The sequence below is a fragment of the Chanodichthys erythropterus genome, chromosome 23, assembly GCF_024489055.1.
Source record: "Chanodichthys erythropterus isolate Z2021 chromosome 23, ASM2448905v1, whole genome shotgun sequence".
Lineage (NCBI taxonomy): Eukaryota > Metazoa > Chordata > Actinopteri > Cypriniformes > Xenocyprididae > Chanodichthys > Chanodichthys erythropterus.
The window spans coordinates 17,900,516-17,922,275 of NC_090243.1; the positions used below are offsets into that span (position 1 = coordinate 17,900,516).

The 21,760-nt window shown below is 35.2% G+C and overlaps 2 protein-coding genes across 2 annotated transcripts; one reads left to right on the top strand and one right to left on the bottom strand.

Annotated features, from left to right (window-relative positions):
- Positions 1–197: 197 nt before the first annotated feature.
- On the top strand, positions 198–15,964 carry rhot2 (ras homolog family member T2). Its single transcript, XM_067377211.1, has 19 exons — positions 198–345; positions 3,417–3,475; positions 3,554–3,635; positions 3,711–3,754; positions 4,107–4,160; positions 4,255–4,307; positions 4,386–4,494; positions 5,225–5,326; positions 5,411–5,509; positions 7,657–7,765; positions 7,864–7,984; positions 8,064–8,148; positions 8,242–8,387; positions 9,849–9,949; positions 10,040–10,170; positions 12,351–12,431; positions 12,507–12,629; positions 13,311–13,510; positions 14,403–15,964. The coding sequence occupies exons 1-19, from the start codon at positions 309–311 to the stop codon at positions 14,518–14,520; spliced, it is 1,854 nt and encodes a 617-aa protein (XP_067233312.1). The 5' UTR covers positions 198–308; the 3' UTR covers positions 14,521–15,964.
- A 3,343-nt stretch (positions 15,965–19,307) lies between these two features.
- h1-0 (H1.0 linker histone) lies at positions 19,308–20,678 on the bottom strand. Its single transcript, XM_067377891.1, has 2 exons — positions 20,533–20,678; positions 19,308–20,415 (listed from the first exon to the last, which is right to left on the bottom strand). The coding sequence occupies exon 2, from the start codon at positions 20,405–20,407 to the stop codon at positions 19,808–19,810; it is 600 nt and encodes a 199-aa protein (XP_067233992.1). The 5' UTR covers positions 20,408–20,415; positions 20,533–20,678; the 3' UTR covers positions 19,308–19,807.
- Positions 20,679–21,760: the final 1,082 nt, after the last annotated feature.

The following is a 21,760-nucleotide window of genomic DNA, read 5'->3' on the forward strand; positions in this document are numbered from 1 at the left end:
TAATCCCTATTAAATTATTAATTCCGAGTCAACAAAGTTCAGTTAATATAATTAAATATTATTATAAGGTATGACACTGTATAATGTACTCAGAAATAATGATACTAAATAAGTTGAAGTAAAAAGATGGAGGAAACGCACAGTAGAGGGCGCTCCATTTGGGCTCCAACCGGAAGTCAGTAGCGGTGCCAGTTTCTTTGGCTGGAATGGGGCTAGTCAGAAACTAGCACTGAGCTTTGAATTGAATTTGAAGTTTTTGGGAAAGATAGACGCAGCTTGTTGGAGAGTTCAATAGAGAGTGGAGTGAAATGAAACGCGATGTCCGGATACTGCTGTTGGGGGAACGTAAGATGTTATTTTGTTTTTTAAATATCAAGGGAAGTAAATGTGACAGTTTAATGAAAGTTAGCATGATTAGAGAGCGCTAACCCTCAACCTTGAGCTGCTGCAGAAATGATCGGAAGTAAACACACTGCATTCTTGAATTATTACTTAATTTAGTGCTTTAATATTTGGTTTAATCTGTTGTTTGCCATCATGCAAAATAAAAACACACGATAATGAACTTTAATAACAAGTGAGCAAGTTGTTCACAGGCTAATGACAGTTCAGTCAAACTCTAGAAATTTAATTAGTCGCAATATATTGATTAATCAAACACCTACATATGTGTTTTATTTGGTAGATATTTGCATGTGATAGATATTCATATATATGCATGCATTTTGAAAAACTCCACATTAATGTATTGGGCTGTCTTGATTTGTTTTGAATAGTTTTGCTCATTTTTGTTATTAATTAAACCTCTTGATTTTAGTTAGAATGACTAAATCTGCTCATTAATTCTTCGGTGAGTGATTGATAATGTTGTTGACATGGTAACTATCAAGGTGTGGAGATCCTCCTGCACGTGTGACACAATGCACGTATTCCTAGAGAGACTTCAACCTGGATCATATGCTGGAGATTTACACTACCGGGTGTTTTTACAGTCAAAATTCTGCTCACCAAGGCTACATTTATTTGATCAGAAATACAGAAAAATATTGTGAAATATTATTAAAATTTAAAATAGCCGTTATCTGTTTTAATATATATATTAAAATATAATTTATTCCTGTGAATTTTCAGCATCATTACTCCAGTCTTCAGTGTCACATGATCCTTCAGAAATCATTCTAATATGATGATTTTTATTATTAATGCTGAAAACAAAATATTAAACAACAAAATATTTCAACATTGATAATAAGAAATGTGTGTGTGTGTGTGTGTGTGTGTGTATATATATATATATATATATATATATATATACACTCTAATATATATATATATATATATATATATATATATATATATATATATATATACTCTAATATATTCCGATTTTATTTTTTATTCTGTGTCAGAAACAAGCTTCCATAATGATACAGCCTATATATATATATATATATATATATAAGTGTCATTTATTTGCTTTATTTCAGCATTAGTGTTATATTTATTCCAGTCCTGCTTGGCTCAAATCATGTTTTTTTTAGTAGTATGTCTTATCTGACTTTATCAGCTTAAGGTGATCAAAAGTAGGAACAACTGGTTATGTTGGAGCATACGTGTGTAAAGGGATAGTTCACCCAAAAATTAAATTATCCCATGATTTACTCACCCTCAAGCCATCCTAGGCGTATATGTCTTTATTCTTTCAGTTGGAGTTATATTAAAACATATCCTGGCTCTTCCAAGCTTTATAATGGGAGTGAATGATGCTCGAGATTTTGAACTTGAAGCCCAAAAAAGCACATCATCATCATAAAAGTAATCCATACGACTCCAGGGGGTTAATAAAGGCCTTCTGAGGTGAAGCGATGGGTTTTTGTGAGAAAAATTTCCATATTTAAAACTTTAAAACTGGCTTCCAGCAACAGCTGTTCACGCTTAATCAGTGATTATTCAATTCAATTCAATTCACATTTATTTGTATAGCGCTTTTCACAATACATATCGTTTCAAAGCAGCTTTACAGAGAATGCAAGTCAGCATTACAATTTAAAGAATGCAGTTGGCTAATAATGTAATAATTTAGGCATTATAATAGATTACAGTTTATAAAGTTTTAAAAATGGAATAAAACCAATAACTTTGCTTCAGAAGGCCTTTATTAACCCACTGGATTCGTATTACTTTTGTTATAGATGGATGCACTTTTTGGAGCTTCAAAAACTCAAACACTATTCAATGCAATTACAAAGTGTCAGGATATTATTAAAGGGTTAGTTCACCCAAAATGAAAATAATGTCATTTATTACTCACCCTCATGCCGTTCCACACCCATAAGACCTTTGCTCATCTTCAGAACACAAATTAAGATATTTTTGATGAAATCCGATGGCTCAGTGAGGCCTGCATAGGGATCAATGACATTTCCTCTCTCAAGATCCATTAATGTACTAAAAACATTTAAATCAGTTCATGTGAGTTCAGTGGTTCAATATTAATATTATAAAGCGACAAGAATATTTTTGGTGCACCAAAAAAACTAAATAACAACTTATTTAGTGATGGCTGATTTCAAAACACAGATTCAGGAAGCTTTGGAGCGTTATGAATCTTTTGTGTTGAATCATGATTCAGATCGTGTGTCAAACCGCCAAACTGCTGAAATCACGTGACTTTGGCACTCCAAACCGCTGATTCATAACACTCCGAAGCTTCCTGAAGCAGTGTTTTGAAATCGGCCATCACTATATAAGTCTTTTTTTTTTTTGGCGCACCAAAAATATTCTCGTGGCTTTATAATATTAATATTGAACCACTGTACTCACATGAACTGATTTAAATATGTTTTTAGTACATTAATGGATCTTGAGAGAGGAAATGTCATTGCTGGCTATGGAGGCCTCACTGAACCATCGGATTTCAACAAAAATATCTTAATTTGTGTTCCGAAGATTAATGAAGGTCTTACGGGTGTGAAACGACATGAGGGTGAGTAATTAATGACAGAATTTTCATTTTTGGGTGAACTAACCCTTTAAATATACCTCCTATTGTGTTCATCTGAAAGAAGAAAGTCATATACACCTAGCATGGCTTGAGGGTGAGTAAATAATAATTTAAATTTTTGGGTGAACTATTCCTTAAAAAGCAACATTTATAAAGTTTGACAGTGGCTTCAATTTGAACTCAAAACATGTCGGATGTGCTGCCTGACTGATCCAGCACTGATGAAGGAGTGGAAAAACAATAGTATAAAACTGGAAATCAAACTAAAGTCACACTGATTTGCAAAGGAAATCACCGCACAAGAGCTTGCGATTGTGGTGTAGCAATAGATCATGTGACATTTCACAAATCTAGAGTTAAATGAGCATCTATTCTGGGAATAAATATTATTCCATCCTTTGTCATCCCACAGCCAAAGTGGGAAAGACCTCTCTCATCATGTCTCTGGTCGGAGAGGAGTTTCCTGAGCAGGTGAGTTTACCCATGAGCCTCTCTGGTAGTGTGTTTGACTGGTGCAGTAAGAGGAAGCTGATTTGTTTGTGCCGTCAGGTTCCTCTCCGGGCGGAGGAGATCACCATACCTGCTGACGTCACACCTGAGAAAGTGCCCACACATATAGTCGACTATTCAGGTGTGTGTGTGTGTGTGTTAGATGATACAATATTTGCCCTGTAGCATTTTACTAACACTCAGTGTCTCTCTACAGAAACTGAACAGTCTGATGAAGTGTTGAGGGAGGAAATCGTAAAGGTAAGATGTGTCCTAATTATGTTTGTGTGTTATTTTAAAATGTAATTTATTCCTGTGATCAAAGCTGAATTTTCAGCATCATTACTCCAGTCTTCAGTGTCACATGATCCTTCAGAAATTATGGAATAATGATGCTGAAAATTCAGCTTTGATCACAGAAATGAATTACATTTTAAAATATATTACAATAGAAAAAAGTTATTTTAAATTGTAATAATATTTCACAATATTACTGTTTTTACTGTATTTGTGACCAAATAAATTCAGCCTTGATGTGCAGAAAAAACATTTAAAAAATCTTAATTATTTCAAACTTATGACTGATATATATATGATTGTTTCTCATTTGTAGGCCAATGTCGTGTGTGTGGTTTATGATGTCACGCAAGAGGAAACCATTGACAAGGTTTTTTTTTTTCTCAGGGTGTCCTTTAACATTAACACTATATTTGTGTCTTTTATTTCCTCTGTACTGATTTTATCCTCGTCTTTTCTCTCAGATCAGGACTAAATGGATTCCGCTGGTCAATGGAGGCGCTGAGAAAGGAAGCAAGTATGTCTCTGATGCCCATGTAAACGCATCTACATTTTTTTGGACTTCCATGAAAAATGTCTCTTTTTGTTGCCGTAGGATTCCCATCATCCTCGTGGGCAACAAGTCTGACTTGCGCTCCGGGAGCTCCATGGAAACCATCTTGCCAATCATGAACCAGTTTTCGGAGATTGAGACCTGTGTAGAGGTTTGAACCACTGACCACTCAAAAAACTCAAACGAATCTTCAACACAAGCACAAAGACATGTTTCACACATATCGACACACACATGAATGTGTTAAAGGGTCGTTTATCACGCTTATTTTAGTGTAGTTTTCCCTGAAGTCAAGGTTTCCTGCATTAGAAAGTCATAATTAAGTTTTCCATGACCTCTCTCTGATACTGAGAACTAAACAAAGCTGTTTCTGCAGCTGTACCTTTTAAGAATTCTATATATGAATGACCTCTGCTGTGATTGGCTGACCTCGAGTATTTGGCTTGTCCTTCAGAATGTTGTTTGCCAAAACATTTATGAACAAGTCATTATTTTTAGAGTTTACTAGGCAACTGGAAAGGACATTTTGCTTTATGAATGTGAATGTTTGTCTACATTGAACTTTAATTTTCATATAATTTTTAGAGGCTGGAGTGCTGTAGCTATGGTTACCAGTCAACTAATGCACCAAAATCCCATTCCAACATATAATCTGCAGCATAGGGTATAGATTAGCATATGCAACCACAATCATGCATTCGAAGGGATAATTCACCCAAAAATTTAAATTCTGTCATCATTTACTCCCCTGTATACATTTTTTTTACACCAAAGAAGAATATTTTTAACCAAGCAGATCTCGCCCCCCATTGACTACCATAGTGGGAAAAAAATACAATATGCGATTATGTATGATTATGATAATGTATTTGTGTCCGTAGTGCTCAGCAAAGAATCTGAAGAATATTTCCGAGCTCTTCTATTACGCCCAGAAGGCCGTTCTACACCCGACTGCTCCGCTCTACGACCCCGAAGACAAACAGGTACACACATACTACTACATCCCTGCATGTTTTTCACCTTGTGAGTACGAATGGCATTATGACGGTTTGTGTGTGTTTGTGTAGCTGAAGCCGCAGTGTGTTCGAGCTCTGAGTCGAATCTTCAGCATCTCTGATCTGGATAATGATCATATTCTCAGTGACACTGAACTCAACTGCTTTCAGGTGAGCTGACAAACATGAATCAACATTCACAACTTCTCAAATGTGGCTCATTTTGGACTGAAATAGATTATGCTAGTGTTGTCAAAAGTACCGACTTCAGTACCAAGTCAGTATGGAAATTTTAAAAATGTGACACTTTGAGCGCTGTTGAGCAGATTCATAAACGCTTCTGATTGGTCATTATGTTCACATGCTCAACAGATATGTCTGTGATTAGCCACAATGGTCAATGCACAGGAGCATACGGAAGTGTTTGAAAGCAGGAGCGTTTTAAAGCAGCCGTCTATCAGCGGACTGGTCCGTCATTGATGTCTATTTACAACATTGATCATTGTATCCAATCACAGACGTATCTGATGAGCGCATGAACACAATGGCCAATCAGAGGTGTTTACAAATCCTCACATTTTTTTTAAATTCCGTACCGACGTCGGTACTTTTGACAACATTAGATTATGCAGCAGAAAATAATGTAAGGCAGGATTTTTATCCATCAGGATTTAAATCAAATATGTGAAGTTCCCTAAATATGTTTTCCCTCGCCTATCAGTCAGCAGAAAAGGTGTTTAAAAGGTACACAAAGTTATTAATTACGTGAAATATTATGAAAAATTATATTTTTTGATTAATATTATATATTTTTCTTTGCAATGATGAATTATGTGCAGTTGATTTGAGACATTAAGAATTTTAAATGTGTTAAAGACAACACTTAATAAAATAAATTTGTTTATTTCAGTGATATTTTAGTATTAATTATATACTGTTATAGTAAAAATTTTTGGATTAACTTTTATTTTTATATTTTTGGCTTTCATTTGAAATTTAGTTTACACTTTAGTAATATTATGTGCTTTTGTCATTTTTTTTTAAATGTCTATTTAGTTTTAATTTATTTTTCAGGTGTAGTTTTAGTAAATTTGGTACTTCAACTTATTTTTTCATTTAGTTGTATCAATTTGCATTTTTAAGTTTTCAAAGTTTTATTTTTCATCTAATATTCAGCTTTTATTTTATTTATATAACAAAAACAATATTTAATCATTTTAGTTAACAATAACACAATATGTGGGAAAAAAAAAAAATATATACATACAGTACAGTACAGTCCAAAAGTTTGGAACCACTAAGATTTTTAATGTTTTTAAAAGAAGTTTTATCTGCTCACCAAGGCTACATTTATTTAATTAAAAATACAGTAAAAACAGTAATATTGTGTAATATTATAACAATTTAAAATAACTGTTTTCTATTTGAATATATTTCACAAAGTAATTTATTCCTGTGATGCAAAGCTGAATTTTCAGCATCGTTACTCCAGTCTTCAGTGTCACATGATCCTTCAGAAATCATTCTAATATGCTGATCTGCTGCTCAAGAAACATTTAATGTGTACAATTGTACAAAATATTTGTGTACAATATTTTTTTTCAGGATTATTTGATGCATAGAAAGTTCAAAAGAACAGTGTTTATCTGAAATCTAATCTTTTGTAACATTATAAATGTCTTTACTGCCACTTTTGATTGATTTAATGCATCCTTGCTGAATAAAAGTATTGATTTCTTTCATTTCTTTTCAAAAATATAAAAATAAAAATTCTTACTGACCTCAAACTTTTGAACGGTAGTGTATAATGCTACAGAAGCTTTGTATTTCAGATAAATGCTGTTCTTTTGAACTTTCTATTCATCAAGGAATCCTGAAAAAAAAAAAACAACAACTGTTTTTTTAACATTGAAAATAATCATAAATGTTTATTGAGCAGCAAATCAGCATATTAGAATGATTTCTGAAGGATCATGTGACACTGAAGACTGGAGTAATGATGCTGAAAATTCAGCTTTGATCACAGGAATAAATTACTTTGTCAAATATATTTAAATAGTACACAGTTATTTTAAATTGTAATAATTTTTCACAATATTACTGTCTTTTACTGTATTTTTAATTAAATAAATGTAGCCTTGGTGAGCAGACGAAACTTCTTTTAAAAACATTAAAAATCTTAGTGGTTCCAAACTTTTGGACTGATATATATATATATATATATATAATTTTTTTTTTTTTTTTTTTTTGCTTTTTCAAACCACCTATGTAGGGTCACAGTGAGTTAATGGAAACCCAATGTTTGTGTGTGTGTGTAGAAATTGTGTTTCGGGAATCCACTGGCTCCTCAGGCTCTTGAAGACGTGAAAACAGTGGTGTGGAAGAACACCAGTGATGGAGTCCAGGACAACGGTCTCACACTCAACGGTAACACACATTACATGTTTATTCATAGTCCTAATGCACACACTCTTGTGTATCTTAATAATAATTTACACACTCTTGCTTTTGTGTGTTTTCCGTAGGTTTCCTGTTCTTGAACACTCTCTTTATCCAGAGAGGACGTCACGAGACCACCTGGACCATCCTGCGTAAATTCGGCTACGATGACACGTTGGAGTTGATGGACGACTACCTCTACCCACCGTACGTCTGTGCATGTGGAAGCTTGCGATTGCATGAACAGAGATCAGTATTTGAGTGACCTGTATGCGTGTGTTGACAGACTGCGAATACCGGTGGGCTGTACGACGGAGTTGAATCATCTGGGTCATCAGTTCCTCCAGAAGCTCTTTGATAAGTATGATGAGGTGAGCGCTCACACTGACGGACCTGATCCTCTAACGAACTTTGCGTGCTTAGAGAGTTTCATTGGCCCGATGATTGTGTGTCTCCTCCTGCAGGATAAGGATTCAGCCCTCTCTCCCGCAGAGCTGAAGAATCTGTTTAGTGTTTTACCCTACATGCCCTGGGGCCCAGCGGTGTACAGTAATGTCCCCCTCACGGACGAGAGCTACATCTCCCAACATGGATACTTCTGCCAGTGGATGTGAGTGAAAGTTCAAACGGCACAATACACATTTAAATGGATCATTTTTCCATTCTATTTTCCATTTTCCATTCTGGGAGTCACTCTTTCATGATTAATTTGTGCCCTCTCCCACAAGAGCTGATGATATTAATAAACATTGAGCCTGTTTGATTTAATTCTGATTCTTTCCTTTAAAATACTCCATCACTGGAAGTACCACTGTGGTGAAATCATATAGTAAATCACCAGACTAAATCAGAGCAACTCTTGTTTTTGTGTTCTTTCGAAAGATTCATTAAAAGGACCTGATTGAAAGAGTCATTTGTTTGTGAATCAGACTACACTAGCTGTGCTGTATGTTTATGATTTCCCAGAAAAAAGAGCCAGTTTGTAAATTAGACTACACTTGTTGCGCTGTTTTGATTCACTAAACAAAAAGTCCATGAGTCATTTGAATCAGTCTACACTTGTGTGTTGTATTGTTTATGATCCTCTAAAAAGAACCAGTTAATAACAATCATTTGTTTGTGAAACAAAGTACACTTAATCTTTATGATTCACTAAAAAGAACCTGTTCTTAAGAGTCATTTGTTCAGGAGTCAGACTACGCTACTTGTGCTGTATGTTTATGATTTCCCAGAAAAAAGAGCCAGTTTGTAAATTAGACTACACTTGTTGCGCTGTTTTGATTCACTAAACAAAAAGTCCATGAGTCATTTGAATCAGACTACACTTGTGTGTTGTATTGTTTATGATTCACTAAAAAGAACCAGTTAATAACAATCATTTGTTTGTGAAACAAAGTACACTTAATCTTTATTATGATTCGCTAAAAAGAACCTGTTCTTAAGAGTCATTTGTTCGGGAGTCAGACTACAGTAGTTATGCTGTATGTTTGTGATTTCCCAGAAAGAACCACTTTGTAAATTAGACTACACTCGTTGCGATGCTTTTATGTTTCACTAAACTATTTTTATGATTCAATAAAAAAATGTTCATGAGAATCAGACTTCATGACTTTCTAAAAAAGAACTTGTTCATAAGAGTCATTTATTTGGGAATCAGTCTAGTTCACTAGTTCCCCTGTGTGTATTTGATCCACTAAAAAGAGCCAATTCATAAGCCATTTGTTTGGGAATTGCTATATTTTATAAACTTTATTAGAACTCAAAAGCAAGATTTGTGTTCATGCCATTCTTGTTTTATCTCTTCACGTTAAATTTGGACTGCAAACTTGGGCAAAATAAATTCAGCAGGAGTGGCGTAAAAAAAAAAATGGTGCAAGAAACAGGCATAGAGGTTGAGTTTAATCCGAAAATTTGTTTCCAGCCCTATATCTAAAATCAGAACATAAAAAGCAGAATTGTATGATTGTATGAAATCATTTCTGTATTATTATTATTATTATTATTATTATTATTAGACATTCCCAGTTCAGTAGTTGTGACTTTAAATTTGATGTTATTGAATAAACTTCAGGTTAAATGCTTATCTGGATGTCCACCGGTGTTTGGAGCATCTGGGATACCTCGGGTATCCGATTCTAATGGAGCGAGAGTCCCAGACCTCCGCCATCACAGGTACTGAGATCCACACACAGACCTGCTCCACATATGTTTGATCAAATGGATACTAAAGAATATTTCTGTCTTTTTCTGTGTGTGTATTAGTAACGAGAGAAAAGGAATTAGACCTGGACAAGAGACAGACTCAGCGGACTGTGTTCCTCTGCAAAGTGATCGGTCCACGTGGAACGGGAAAGACAGACTTTCTTCGAGCTTTTCTGCAGCGAAGCACTGAGGTAAGAATGGCTTGAAAGCAGAACTTTTGTTTGTAATTTCACTTTACAAAATTCTGCTGTCAGATCAGAGCCAATCAGAAAATATTTGATGTTTAAAGGAACACTCCACTTTTTTTGAAAATAGACTCATTTTCCAACTCCCCTAAAACAGTTAAACAGTTGAGTTTTACTGTTTTCGAATCCATTCAGCCGATCTCCGGTTCTGGCGGTACCACTTTTAGCATAGCTTAGCATAGTTCATTGAATCTGATTAGACCGTTAGCATCTCGCTTAAAAATGACCAAAGAGTTTCGATATTTTTCCTATTTAAAACTTGACTCTTCTGTAGTTAAATCGTGAAAATATATCCAAATATTAGGAAAAATATCGAAACTCTTTGGTCATTTTTAAGCGCGATGCTAACAGTCTATGCTAAAAGTGTTACCGCCAGAACCGGAGATCGGCTGAATGGATTCGAAAACGGTAAATCTCAACTGTTTAACTCTAGGGGAGTTGGAAAATGAGCCTATTTTCAAAAAAAGTGGAGTGTTCCTTTAATATATTTTAATGGACCAATGAGATTTCACCGTTGGCATGCATTAAATAAAATATAAATTAAAAAGGTTGCTTTATTATGGATTTTCTACTATTTATCAATCAAATGGTTTTACTTTTTTTTCCCCCCATTGTACAAGAGAAACACATGACAAAGATTTTTACAGTAAATAAAAGAGCATTAATATTAATATGGGTACAAATTAGTAGGGCTGTTCCCGACTAAAGATTTTTCTAGTCGACTAGTAGTCATTCATTTAAGCTATTAGTTGACTAGTTGCACATTTATGAAATTAATTTAATTACATAAATATATACTGTGGGGGTTGCTTTGGAAAATGAGTTTCAGGGCTAAGAAAGAAAATTATATGTAACATTGCTAACATTGTTCTACATTACAGAGAAATACTAAACCATAATAATAGGCCTTATCAAAATCCCTTTAAGACAAGTCATTTCACTCGACGGCCATCTTTGAAACGCCTCTCGGGCATGCAAGTGCAGCTTCTATCTCATTGAATGGGGAAACATCAAATTCTCCAAAGCTGTTTGCCAAGATTTCGATTAAATTTCATATTTGAAATAACCAATGAAATCGGACAACAACTGTCTCATAAATTTTGTTTCTAAACGCTCCAATCATGGCATTTTTCAGGCTGAATCAAGCTAATGTGCAGTCTTAAGTGCGCGTCTCTATAGGAAGTGCATGTCTGACTGTTTCTATAGGAACCGGAGCTTCTAACGACAGCTGCAGATGACTTTACCAATCAGCGATTGGCTCTTATTTAGAAGGCGGGACTTATTCCGCCATATTGTGTGTTGCACTTTCTCTCATTTATAATAATATTATATATATATATATATATATATATATATATATATATATATATATATATATATATATATATATATATATATATATATATATATATATATATATATATATATATATATATAATATATATATATATATATAATATATATATATAAAAGCCTTTGGCCTTATATAAATGAAGCACTTCAGCGCACACATAGAGCTTGCCACAGCAACACTGGCAAAATGAATGATTATGAAGTTGACGATGCTGAGTCTTCATTTCCACAGTATAGTAGATGTGCCTATAAAGAGAAATGCACATTAAATTAAACGTCATGCAGTAAACACAGTACTAATTTAGCTTCCACAATCCACAAGAACACTTAGATATGCTCCTAATAATAGTGAACATTGATCTAGGTCTAACGTTAGAGCGAGCCGCCATGTTAAGTGGCTAATGTTAGTCTAATACTTGCATGTTTCAAATTTCAAGCTATGTTTGAGATCGATGAATGATAAATGATTCAATTTCCTGCCCGACTTAATTACCACATGGGCCAGGCGTGTTAACGATCTGTCCTTTATGGACTGCGTGATTTTTTTTTTTTTTTGGGCTAACTGACTAATTAAAATTTGGTCAACTAAGCCTCTTCTCGTCGACTAACGTTTAATCAATTATTAGTCCTATAGAATAGTATTTGATGTTTTTTCTCTTGCTTTACTTTTTCCACCGTTTATTGTCTGTCTAGGAAATATTTATCTGTTTTGTGATTCCCAGTAGTCTCATTTAGATCTACCAAATATTTACAATGCTGATGATTATTTTCAGAGAAATGACCGCGACCCCGGCCCCCCCTCGATATATGCCGTCAACACAGTCTCAGTAGCCAATCAGGACAAGTACCTCATCGTAAGTGCCGTCCCAAGCTTTTCACATACCCTAGTTTATTGGTTTCCCACCTGACGTGTGTGTTATTTCTTGCAGCTGGAAGAAGTGGACGTGGAAACAGAGTTTCTAAAAGCAGCAGATGCAGCGTGTGATGTGGCGTGTCTCATGTATGATGTCAGCGACCCGGACTCGTTCAACTACTGCGCTAGTATTTATAAGGTAAGAAACTAGATGCTTTAGTTCTGCTCGACACACGCCTCACTCATATTCATTAAATATCAGATCATCCAAATGAATTAATAACCCATAATGACCTTGCACAGCCTGATTTCTGCCAGTGAATAATATATGATGAACTGAGTTTTTCATTTCTCCTGACGCCTGTTTGGCTAACATGCACTTTTAGTTACACTTACTCAAGGAAATCAAGTTACGGCCCATCTTAAGATCTGAATAAGAAGCTGAAATGATCTCTAGGGCCTTAAATTGTGCATTTCACAGAATTTTGTAAAAATTAAATTGCGTAAACTGCTGTTCAAAAGTTTGGGTCAGTAAGATTTTTTTTTAAATAATACTTTTATTTGGCATAAAGGGTTTGTTCACCAGAAAATTTAAATTCTGTCATCATTTACCAAACCTGTAAGAACACAAATAGATATTTTTAAATGAAATCTGAGCAATTTCTGTCCCTCCATTGACAGCTATGCACCTGACACTTTGACACTTCAAAAAGTTCATAAAAAGATCGTAAAACTAATCCATATGTATTGAGCGCTTAATATGATGAACAGATTTAATTTAGGCTTTTAGGTTTTTTATTCTGATTTAAGTGCCATTACAGTTGACAAAATTCAAAACGATGACTCTTGAAATGTGTTTTTTTGCATTATTCCTCTGCAGCAGCACTATATGGACAGCGGGATCCCGTGTGTGGTGGTGGGCTCCAAAGCTGATCTGATAGAAGTCAAACAGCATCATGGGATGAGCCCATCTGAGTTTTGTTACAAGCATCGGCTGCCTTCACCCCTCCATTTCTCCACACTGCTCACACACACTCACACACACATTTACAGCAAGCTTACCTGGGCCGCCATGTACCCGTAAGTACACACGCATCTTTCCATTTATTTTTAAATATATACAATAAGCCAAAAGTGATGTCCGGCATAGGGAAATTGACAGCTTCACCCTTTATTAGAATATTATTAAAAATGCATTAAGCATATTGCGTATTTGTGCTTGGAGTCAATTGATTTATTTGTGATAATAATGTAATGAAACATGCCAAATTGTGCCGACTTTTTGGCCAGGCTGACATACAAAGAAATTATGAATGTATTCAAAAACAAGAGAGAATCAACGAAATATTAATAAATGATTATGTTGCTTTTTTTGGCATAGTAAAATAAGACCTGTAGCTGCAAGTTTACCTTTTTTTTTTTTTGACAAATAATTTTGTCAAATATATACTCTGACCAAGTTTAGTGTTTAGTTCTTCTCTTATATTTAAAATATTATTTATAAATATAAAATATTTTCCTAATTTTAATTGTTTAATCGAACTTGTAGGGTCATTTATTTATTTATTTATATATATATATATATATATATAATTTTTTTTTTTTTTTAATTTTAAATTAAGTTGCTAAATTACACTTAAACTCTTTTCAAATGTTCATGACAATAAAAAGTAATGACTTGCTTCGACTTTGAACCTGCTTTTGTTTTCATGTTGATATCGCCAATCCCTCTTATTCTTATGCCCACATTTCATGATCTATTCAATTCCTGTTGGATAAAATGACCTACCTTTTTCCCATTGAGTATCACATCCCACTCATAAATATTTCTGCTGAGTAAAATGGCTTACAAACATTGCATGTTGACTTCAAAGACTAAAATTAGCCTGCTTGACTGTTTGTGTGTCATCAAGGTCACCAGAAATACTGAGTGTATTTAAATCTCTCTATCTCTGTCACTTCCTGTCTGCAGGCACCTGAATGGATCAGACATGAGCAACACGTCTTTCTGGCTGCGTGTGACTCTGGGCGCCACAATAGCCGCCATGCTGGGCTTCGCTCTGTACAGAGCCTTTAGCCGACATAAATGATGCACACGCACAATACATGCAGATAAACACACACTCCATTTCCTGCGCTCTGTCTTGGCCTTACCGAGTCATTGTGACTTAACAAGGGTCTGAAGCCCTGTTAGTTACAGTGACACAACAGAATTTAGCAGTTTTTTTTTTTCAGCTGGACTCTAAAGTATTACACACATGCTTTGCTTTTACTATGAAAACTTGCCGACCTTACTGTTTGACCTACATCGGTCGACCCCAAGAGACGTTTTTCCAACATGTTTCAAGAGGAACAATATTGAGAAATGATTCAACGGGTTACGTTTTGAATTGTACAGAGATTGTAATGTATTTAAGACCTTGGGAAATCAATATGGATCAAGAATATATTCAATGTGAATGTATTCAAACTCATATTCGGTGTCTGAAGTGTCTATTCAAACACATCTCAGTGTTGGGGTCAATTATTCAGTTTTACCTCAGCCAGTTCAGAAAATGCACTTTAATTTAATTCATTATTCACCCTCTCAGAATATTTGAGAAGCTAAAGTAATTCTGGGTTGAATTTAAGTTGAGCTCTAGTTATATGCTATGGATGTCTACTGAAAATAAGCATTCTGACTCAATTTCACTTGAATTGAACCCCTTTAAAGGAAACAATCAGCTAAATGAAGTGCATCTTCTAAATTGGCTGACATTAAAACGGAATAAATTTCCATTTCATGTTCCTCAGATGGCTGTTTATATGTAAGGACCATGACTGACAAATTATCGTTATTTTTTCTTTTAAGATCCATTTATGATTTTGAAAATAGCTAAACTGGGCCCAAAATCTTGCTTTTCCATTTGCCTGTATTGATTGTAGGGGTGAATGATCTTTGATTTTGTTTAGAATTGCTGTAGGGATGGATGGTGTTAATAAATGTATTTTAAATGATATTTTAAGATGATTAAATGCTCTGATGCTTTGGCCTAGTTCAGAGCCGTCCTATAGATATCCAGTGTCACTACACTCACTTCACCACTGGAATTGCTGGAAATGATCAGAATAGAAGATGACATGGCTGACTGTATTTATAATATTGTCCAAACTGGATTTATCTCAGAACTGTTACTGTTTCATTTCATTCCAAAAAAGGATTTGTTTCAGCCTAAAAACATTTTCTCAGCAATCCAATAACTAGTTTCTGAGCTGAAGGTCTGTCTGTTATTCATGAGTATTTGCATGTGAAGATATTCCTTCAAAAAGACAGAACTGACTGTGGATGCACTGATTCATTGGTTTAATTTTCATCATTTCAATATTTTGTTCAGTATTAATGCCTAGTATTAAATTTAAAACCCCCCTGGCTTGTGTGTCTCGTCGGCCTTGATCTTCCAGCTTCAATATCAAATGAGATGCTTGGAATGAAGCCAGTATGTTCTAATAGAAATATTTTGTAATAAACTAGCATTTTTTTCAGGTGATTTTGTTTACTGTGCTTTATCACATCAGCAGCAATTAGAAAATGGTGCATTTTTCTTGATCACATGACTGAGTCCAAGCAGCTGATTATCATTTGATTTTGTGTCATATCCATTATTCAGCCATTTCATATATTTCTGCAATAGAAATCAACTTTTAGTGCATTAATGTGTCAGGTTTGCAGCAGGCCCTCTTGTATCAGTGAGCCCGTATCTCATTTCTGTTCAGACTCGATACGGGATCATGTTTCAAGAACACTATGCAAAATACATAGAGCAATTGAGAGATTCTTGAGGGGATTTTTGATAGTTGAATTGTTCTCAATTGTTTTTAACATCAAGAATGAAAGATATAATGCATACATTGTACAGTGGTGTCCAAACATCTGAGACTGCTACTGAAAACGTTTGTCTTCACTTTTTATTTTGTTTACAAATTATAATATCCACATAACAGTTTCGGTAACATGTTTAATGACCAAACCTGATGATCATGTTCTGAAAAGCATCTTGAGCTTCAGTGGAAGCAAGAAAATCTGACCATCTATATATATATATATATATATATATATATATATATATATATATATATATATATATATATATATATATATATATATTATAGTGCTGTCAAATTGATTAATCGCATCCAAAATAAAAGTGCATCTAACAAATATATATATATATATATATATATATTATAGTGCGGTCAAATCGATTAATCGCATCCAAAATAAAAGTTTGTGTTCGCATAACATTTGTGCACTGTATATTTATTATGTATATATAAATACACATGCATGTATTTATTTAAGAAATATTTATATATATATATATATATATATATGAAGAGTTTGGTTCCAAAACGCGATAAACGCCATTTTCAAAAAATTTGAGTTTCCGCCAAAATCAGTATTGTATCTGGTCGGTATTGAAAAGTCATTTATTAATTTTGCGCAAAATGCGATATCCGTTGTGTTATTCTGTCATGTTTTCTCCCTTTCTTTCCAAAACGCGACAAACGCCAGTCTCCCTTCTCTGCAGAACGCGATATATCCGCTCAACCAATCACAGCGCACCATTCCATGCACTGTAAACAGTAATGGCGGCGCTCTGAATACACCCCGCATCCTTTATCTACTTTGTACTTTGTGATCAACAAAAACAGAAAAATGAATAATTTCGATGAACATTGCTGAACCTGTGGTGCTTTCTGCGGTGGGGAAGAAACGCAAGCCATCGAAATCATTTACGTGAGGAGATTAAGAAGGCGAGGCACTCGAGTCGGGAGGAGGAAAAATGCCGGCTGTTGCTTGTTTCACGACAGCATCAAACTTCTATCACGCTCCCTAAACTGGACTGTTTATTTTAACCATGCGGTGACGCCAGATACGCCTTGATCGGTAATGACAAACAGAGACATAATTCATTTATAAGATTAACAAGATGACTCGTTGAATTCATTTTGGGAGCGACGAATGAATGTATTTTTAGTCAAATGCATGTACATACGATTAGTATTGACAAAGTTCAGAGGCTGTCATATATGTGAATTAACTTACTTTCAATATGAAAAATAACTTTTATATTGATGGATTAAGTGCATTTTGAAAAAAACAAAAAAACGTGTCATGCATTTATTGCATTTTGGGGAAAAAATAATAAATTTTTATAATAAACCTTTGAAAATCAAAATCTAGATTTGAATTTTTAATGTTTTTATAACCAAAAGATGCTATGTGAAAGTTTGAAACAGAAAAGAGTGGTTTTCATTTTGCCAATTTCTTGGTAAAGAAAACACCTTTTTACTCAAATTAATCAAAATGGATTTATAGCGTTTTGGAACCAAACTCTTCATATATATATATATATATATATATATATATATATATATATATATATATATATATATTATATTATATATAAATATATCTTTACATATTAATATTAATAATGTTAAATTTATACATGCATGTGTGTGTATTTATATATACAATAAATATACACTACACATTTTATGCAAACACAAACTTTTATTTTGGATGCGATTAATCGTGTTAGATGATTAATCGATTTGACGGCACATACTTGGTCCTTTTCCGTTGTACTTTATATGCATAAAAGGAAAGTACATTTATTTTACATCCACTTTTTTAATCACTTTTTGATTTTTGGAGTTTACTTGAATAGTCATGGTGCAGCGTTATAAATGAATGTTTATGTTTTATGAAGATTTTATGATTAAAAGGGTTTAAAGGGTTAGTTCACCCCAAAATTAAAATAATGTCATTTATTACTCACCCTCATGTTGTTCCACAGCCGTAAGACCTTCGTTCATCTTCAGAACACAAATTAAGATATTTTAGTTGTTTTAACGCACCAAAGCTTCCTGAAGCAGTGTTTTGAAATCGGCCATCACTATATAAGTCGTTATTTTTTTTTTTTTTTGGCGCACAAAAAATACTTTCGTCGCTTTATAATATTAACATTGAACCACTGTACACACATGAACTGATTTAAATATGTTTTTAGTACATTAATGGATCTTGAGAGAGGAAATGTCATTGCTCCCTATGCAGGCCTCACTGAGCCATCGGATTTCAACAAAAATATATTAATTTGTGTTCCAAAGATTAACGAAGGTCTTTCGGGTGTGAAACGACATGAGGGTGAGTAATAAATGACATTATTTTCATTTTTGGGTGAACTAACCCTTTAAGTATATCATGCAGAATGATAGTTATTATTTAATCGTTTTTTCATGGCTGTTTTTATTATCTTTATTTTGTGTTTTATACTAAAATGTTTTTGTACATATATATCTATATATATATATATATATATATATATATATATATATATATATATATATATATATTATTTTTAGTTATTTTAGTTTTAGTATTTTAAATAAACACATCAGTGCCTTTAAGAAAAATATGAAGCACTTTAAACTATTTTGTGTGTTCATATTTTAAAGACTTCAAATTTTATAGTATGCTGTGTATCAAACTAAAACTAATGTACTCACTATTATTTTTTTTGTTTGTTTATTTTGAAATTGTTTTCATAGAGATTATATTTTTCGACAATGTATGTCACGCTGCAGGACACGTCATGTCATCTCACCATTTGCATTTACCCCAGCATGACACTGACAGGTTGCAGTTCACAGATGAAACACCGCGGGGGCAGCAGTGAGTCAAAATGCCCCTCTAGACCAAAGATGCGCTTCACCTTTTGCTCTGCGCTGGAGTTTGCGGTCCCTAAAGACCACCATCTCTCACGTGACCAGTGTCATAATACCCGCTCTCCATGTTTCAGCATTAAAACACCACACAAACGACTGAGTCTGAAATGAGAAGTTTATTGATGCACAGTAATGCGAATTACGCGCAATGACAGTATAATACAGACAGCAATGGAGCGAGACTACAACAGTCACAGGTTGATTCTGTACATCGCCATCATATAGGTCACCGTTCTTCATAAAAAGACATTTTATTATTGTTCTTCACAGTCCTAGAATGACCTACGATAAGAATATATCGACATATCTAATTGGCAAATTAATTAGTATGTCTGGATAATAATAATAATAGTGTCCAACACAGTTCAACTTGAAAAAAAAAAAAAAAGTCCAGGAATTTTTTTTTAAATAAATAACGTTAACAGTTTCGCCGTTTCGTCTGGGATCTTCTTTATAGAATCACAAAAAAAGTTTCTGGAGAAACACGCTGTAAAAATGTGGGCGCACAAAGACCTTACAAAAATAACAATATACCAAAAAACATTTGCTTCAAAAAGTTTATTTACACCGAGTTTTGAATGAATTAGTCCGGTCGGTTTAAATTCACTTCTTCTTCCCCGTTTTCCTGGCCGCTGTTTTGGGTTTGGGTTTCGCCGTTTTCACCTTCTTGGCTTTGCTCGCCTTGGCAGGTTTGGCCACCTTCGCCTTCTTGACAACTTTCTTGGCTTTGACAGGCGTTTTCTTCTTCTCCGCCACCTTCTTCACTTTCTTCTCAGCGGCTTTCTTAGTTTTCGCTGGGGATTTCGCCACTTTCTTGGGCTTGGGGGCTTTCTTGGGTTTGGCAGCGGCTTTGGCTGGCTTCTTGACTTTCACGGGTGCTGGTTTGGGTTTCTCTGGCTTCTTGACATCATCAGCTTTGGCCAGTTTGAAGGAGCCCGAAGCCCCGATGCCCTTGGTGTGGCGAAGGAGCCCGCTGGCCACCAAACGCTTCAGGGCGAGTTTGATCTGGGAGTCGGCGTTGTCTCCAACCTTGTAGTGGTTTTTCACGTACTTCTGGATGGACTGACGCGACGCGCCGCTGCGGCTCCGGTCGGCGGCGATGGCAGCTTTGATCATCTCAGAGTATTTGGGATGCGACGTCGCTTTCTTGGAGCTTTTCGCCTTCTTGGGCTTGGATGCGGGGGTAGCTGCCGTCTCAGCCATGGTCGGTCCTGGAGGATTTCAAACAAAAACAAAAACCCAACTGTCAAAAAGTCTGTCACGAAGTTGTCTGAGAGGAAATTCTTGAGCAGCTGCTAAATTACTGATAATTTATCAGATTAAATTACCTCAGTGTCACACCTTGGTCTTTGTTTAGTTTCGAAATTAAATATTTATTCAAATAACCCGCACGAAGTGCCGTTGAAAGTGTGTATATTATTCGCCTAAGTGCGCCTGTACTATATATGAAGCCTCCACGCGGACGTGATTGAGAACACCAACTGCCAGCAGCTGATCAAGCGGGCTTCCATGAAATCTGCGCGGGCTGGTTTGTGTTTCTTCCTCCTCGAACTGAGGCCGAATTCAGCCAGACTCGTTCGGTACCGATCCTCCCAACGCCACGGTCTGAGAGGGGAGGCTTTGGGCTTCACGTTCGTGTGTCGTTTTATCCTGAATTCATTGAGCCATTAACTTTTTTTCCCGGAAAATCAGCTCAAACCGACAAGCGCGGTGATGTATTTTGCAGAATTCACCTAAAATTAGCCCAAAACAACGAAACCGAGTCGGAAAACACCGAATGTATATGAAAGCCCCATCAACACACTGGAGGACAGGGTGGGTTTGATTCATATAAAACGTCTTTTTCGTTTTTAATAAGCTGAAGTAGTTGACGAACTAACACAGTCCGGCCACCGAGTCCGCGTGACGTTTCTCCGATTATTTATTGTTAAACCTTCTATAAATTAAATGTGCGCGAAATAAAGTGGCTCCCATATTGTGGGTCACATTCACACATTTCAAGAGGTGTCGGTGTAATGTATGAGCTATAGATCTAAACGAGTAAAACGTTATAGTATATAAACCAGCAGCTCCTATGCTGGGTGTTCTGAGAGAAGAGCTAGGCTGTTAGGAAAGTTGCCAACGACCCAAAGACCAGCTTTACCGACCAGAACCCACCGGTACCATGGCCAGGTTAAACATATCGATCTGTGTATGCATTCCCGGTGGTTTAACGCGTTCTGGATCCGATTGACATATAAAGACTGTGATCAAAAACTGGATGCTTTAAACGCTCGCGCATTCTTTTGTTATCTCTCTGTTGGCAGGGAAACGCGTATCCCGTCGATTTGTTTTCCCTCATTTTTGCACCCTTCACTTATCAAGTCATCAATTTAGTTCAGGCTGCTATCGGGCTGATGCACAGTTATATTTCTATCGCTCCGGGTTGTTCTGTTATTCACATTTTCAGGCTGGATGGTGTTTCAGTCAGAACGCCATTTTGAATCTCTTCACTTTAAGGGTTTTCTCTTCACATCTACTGTAAACCCGCTTCACAGAACTTTGAATTAGACTACC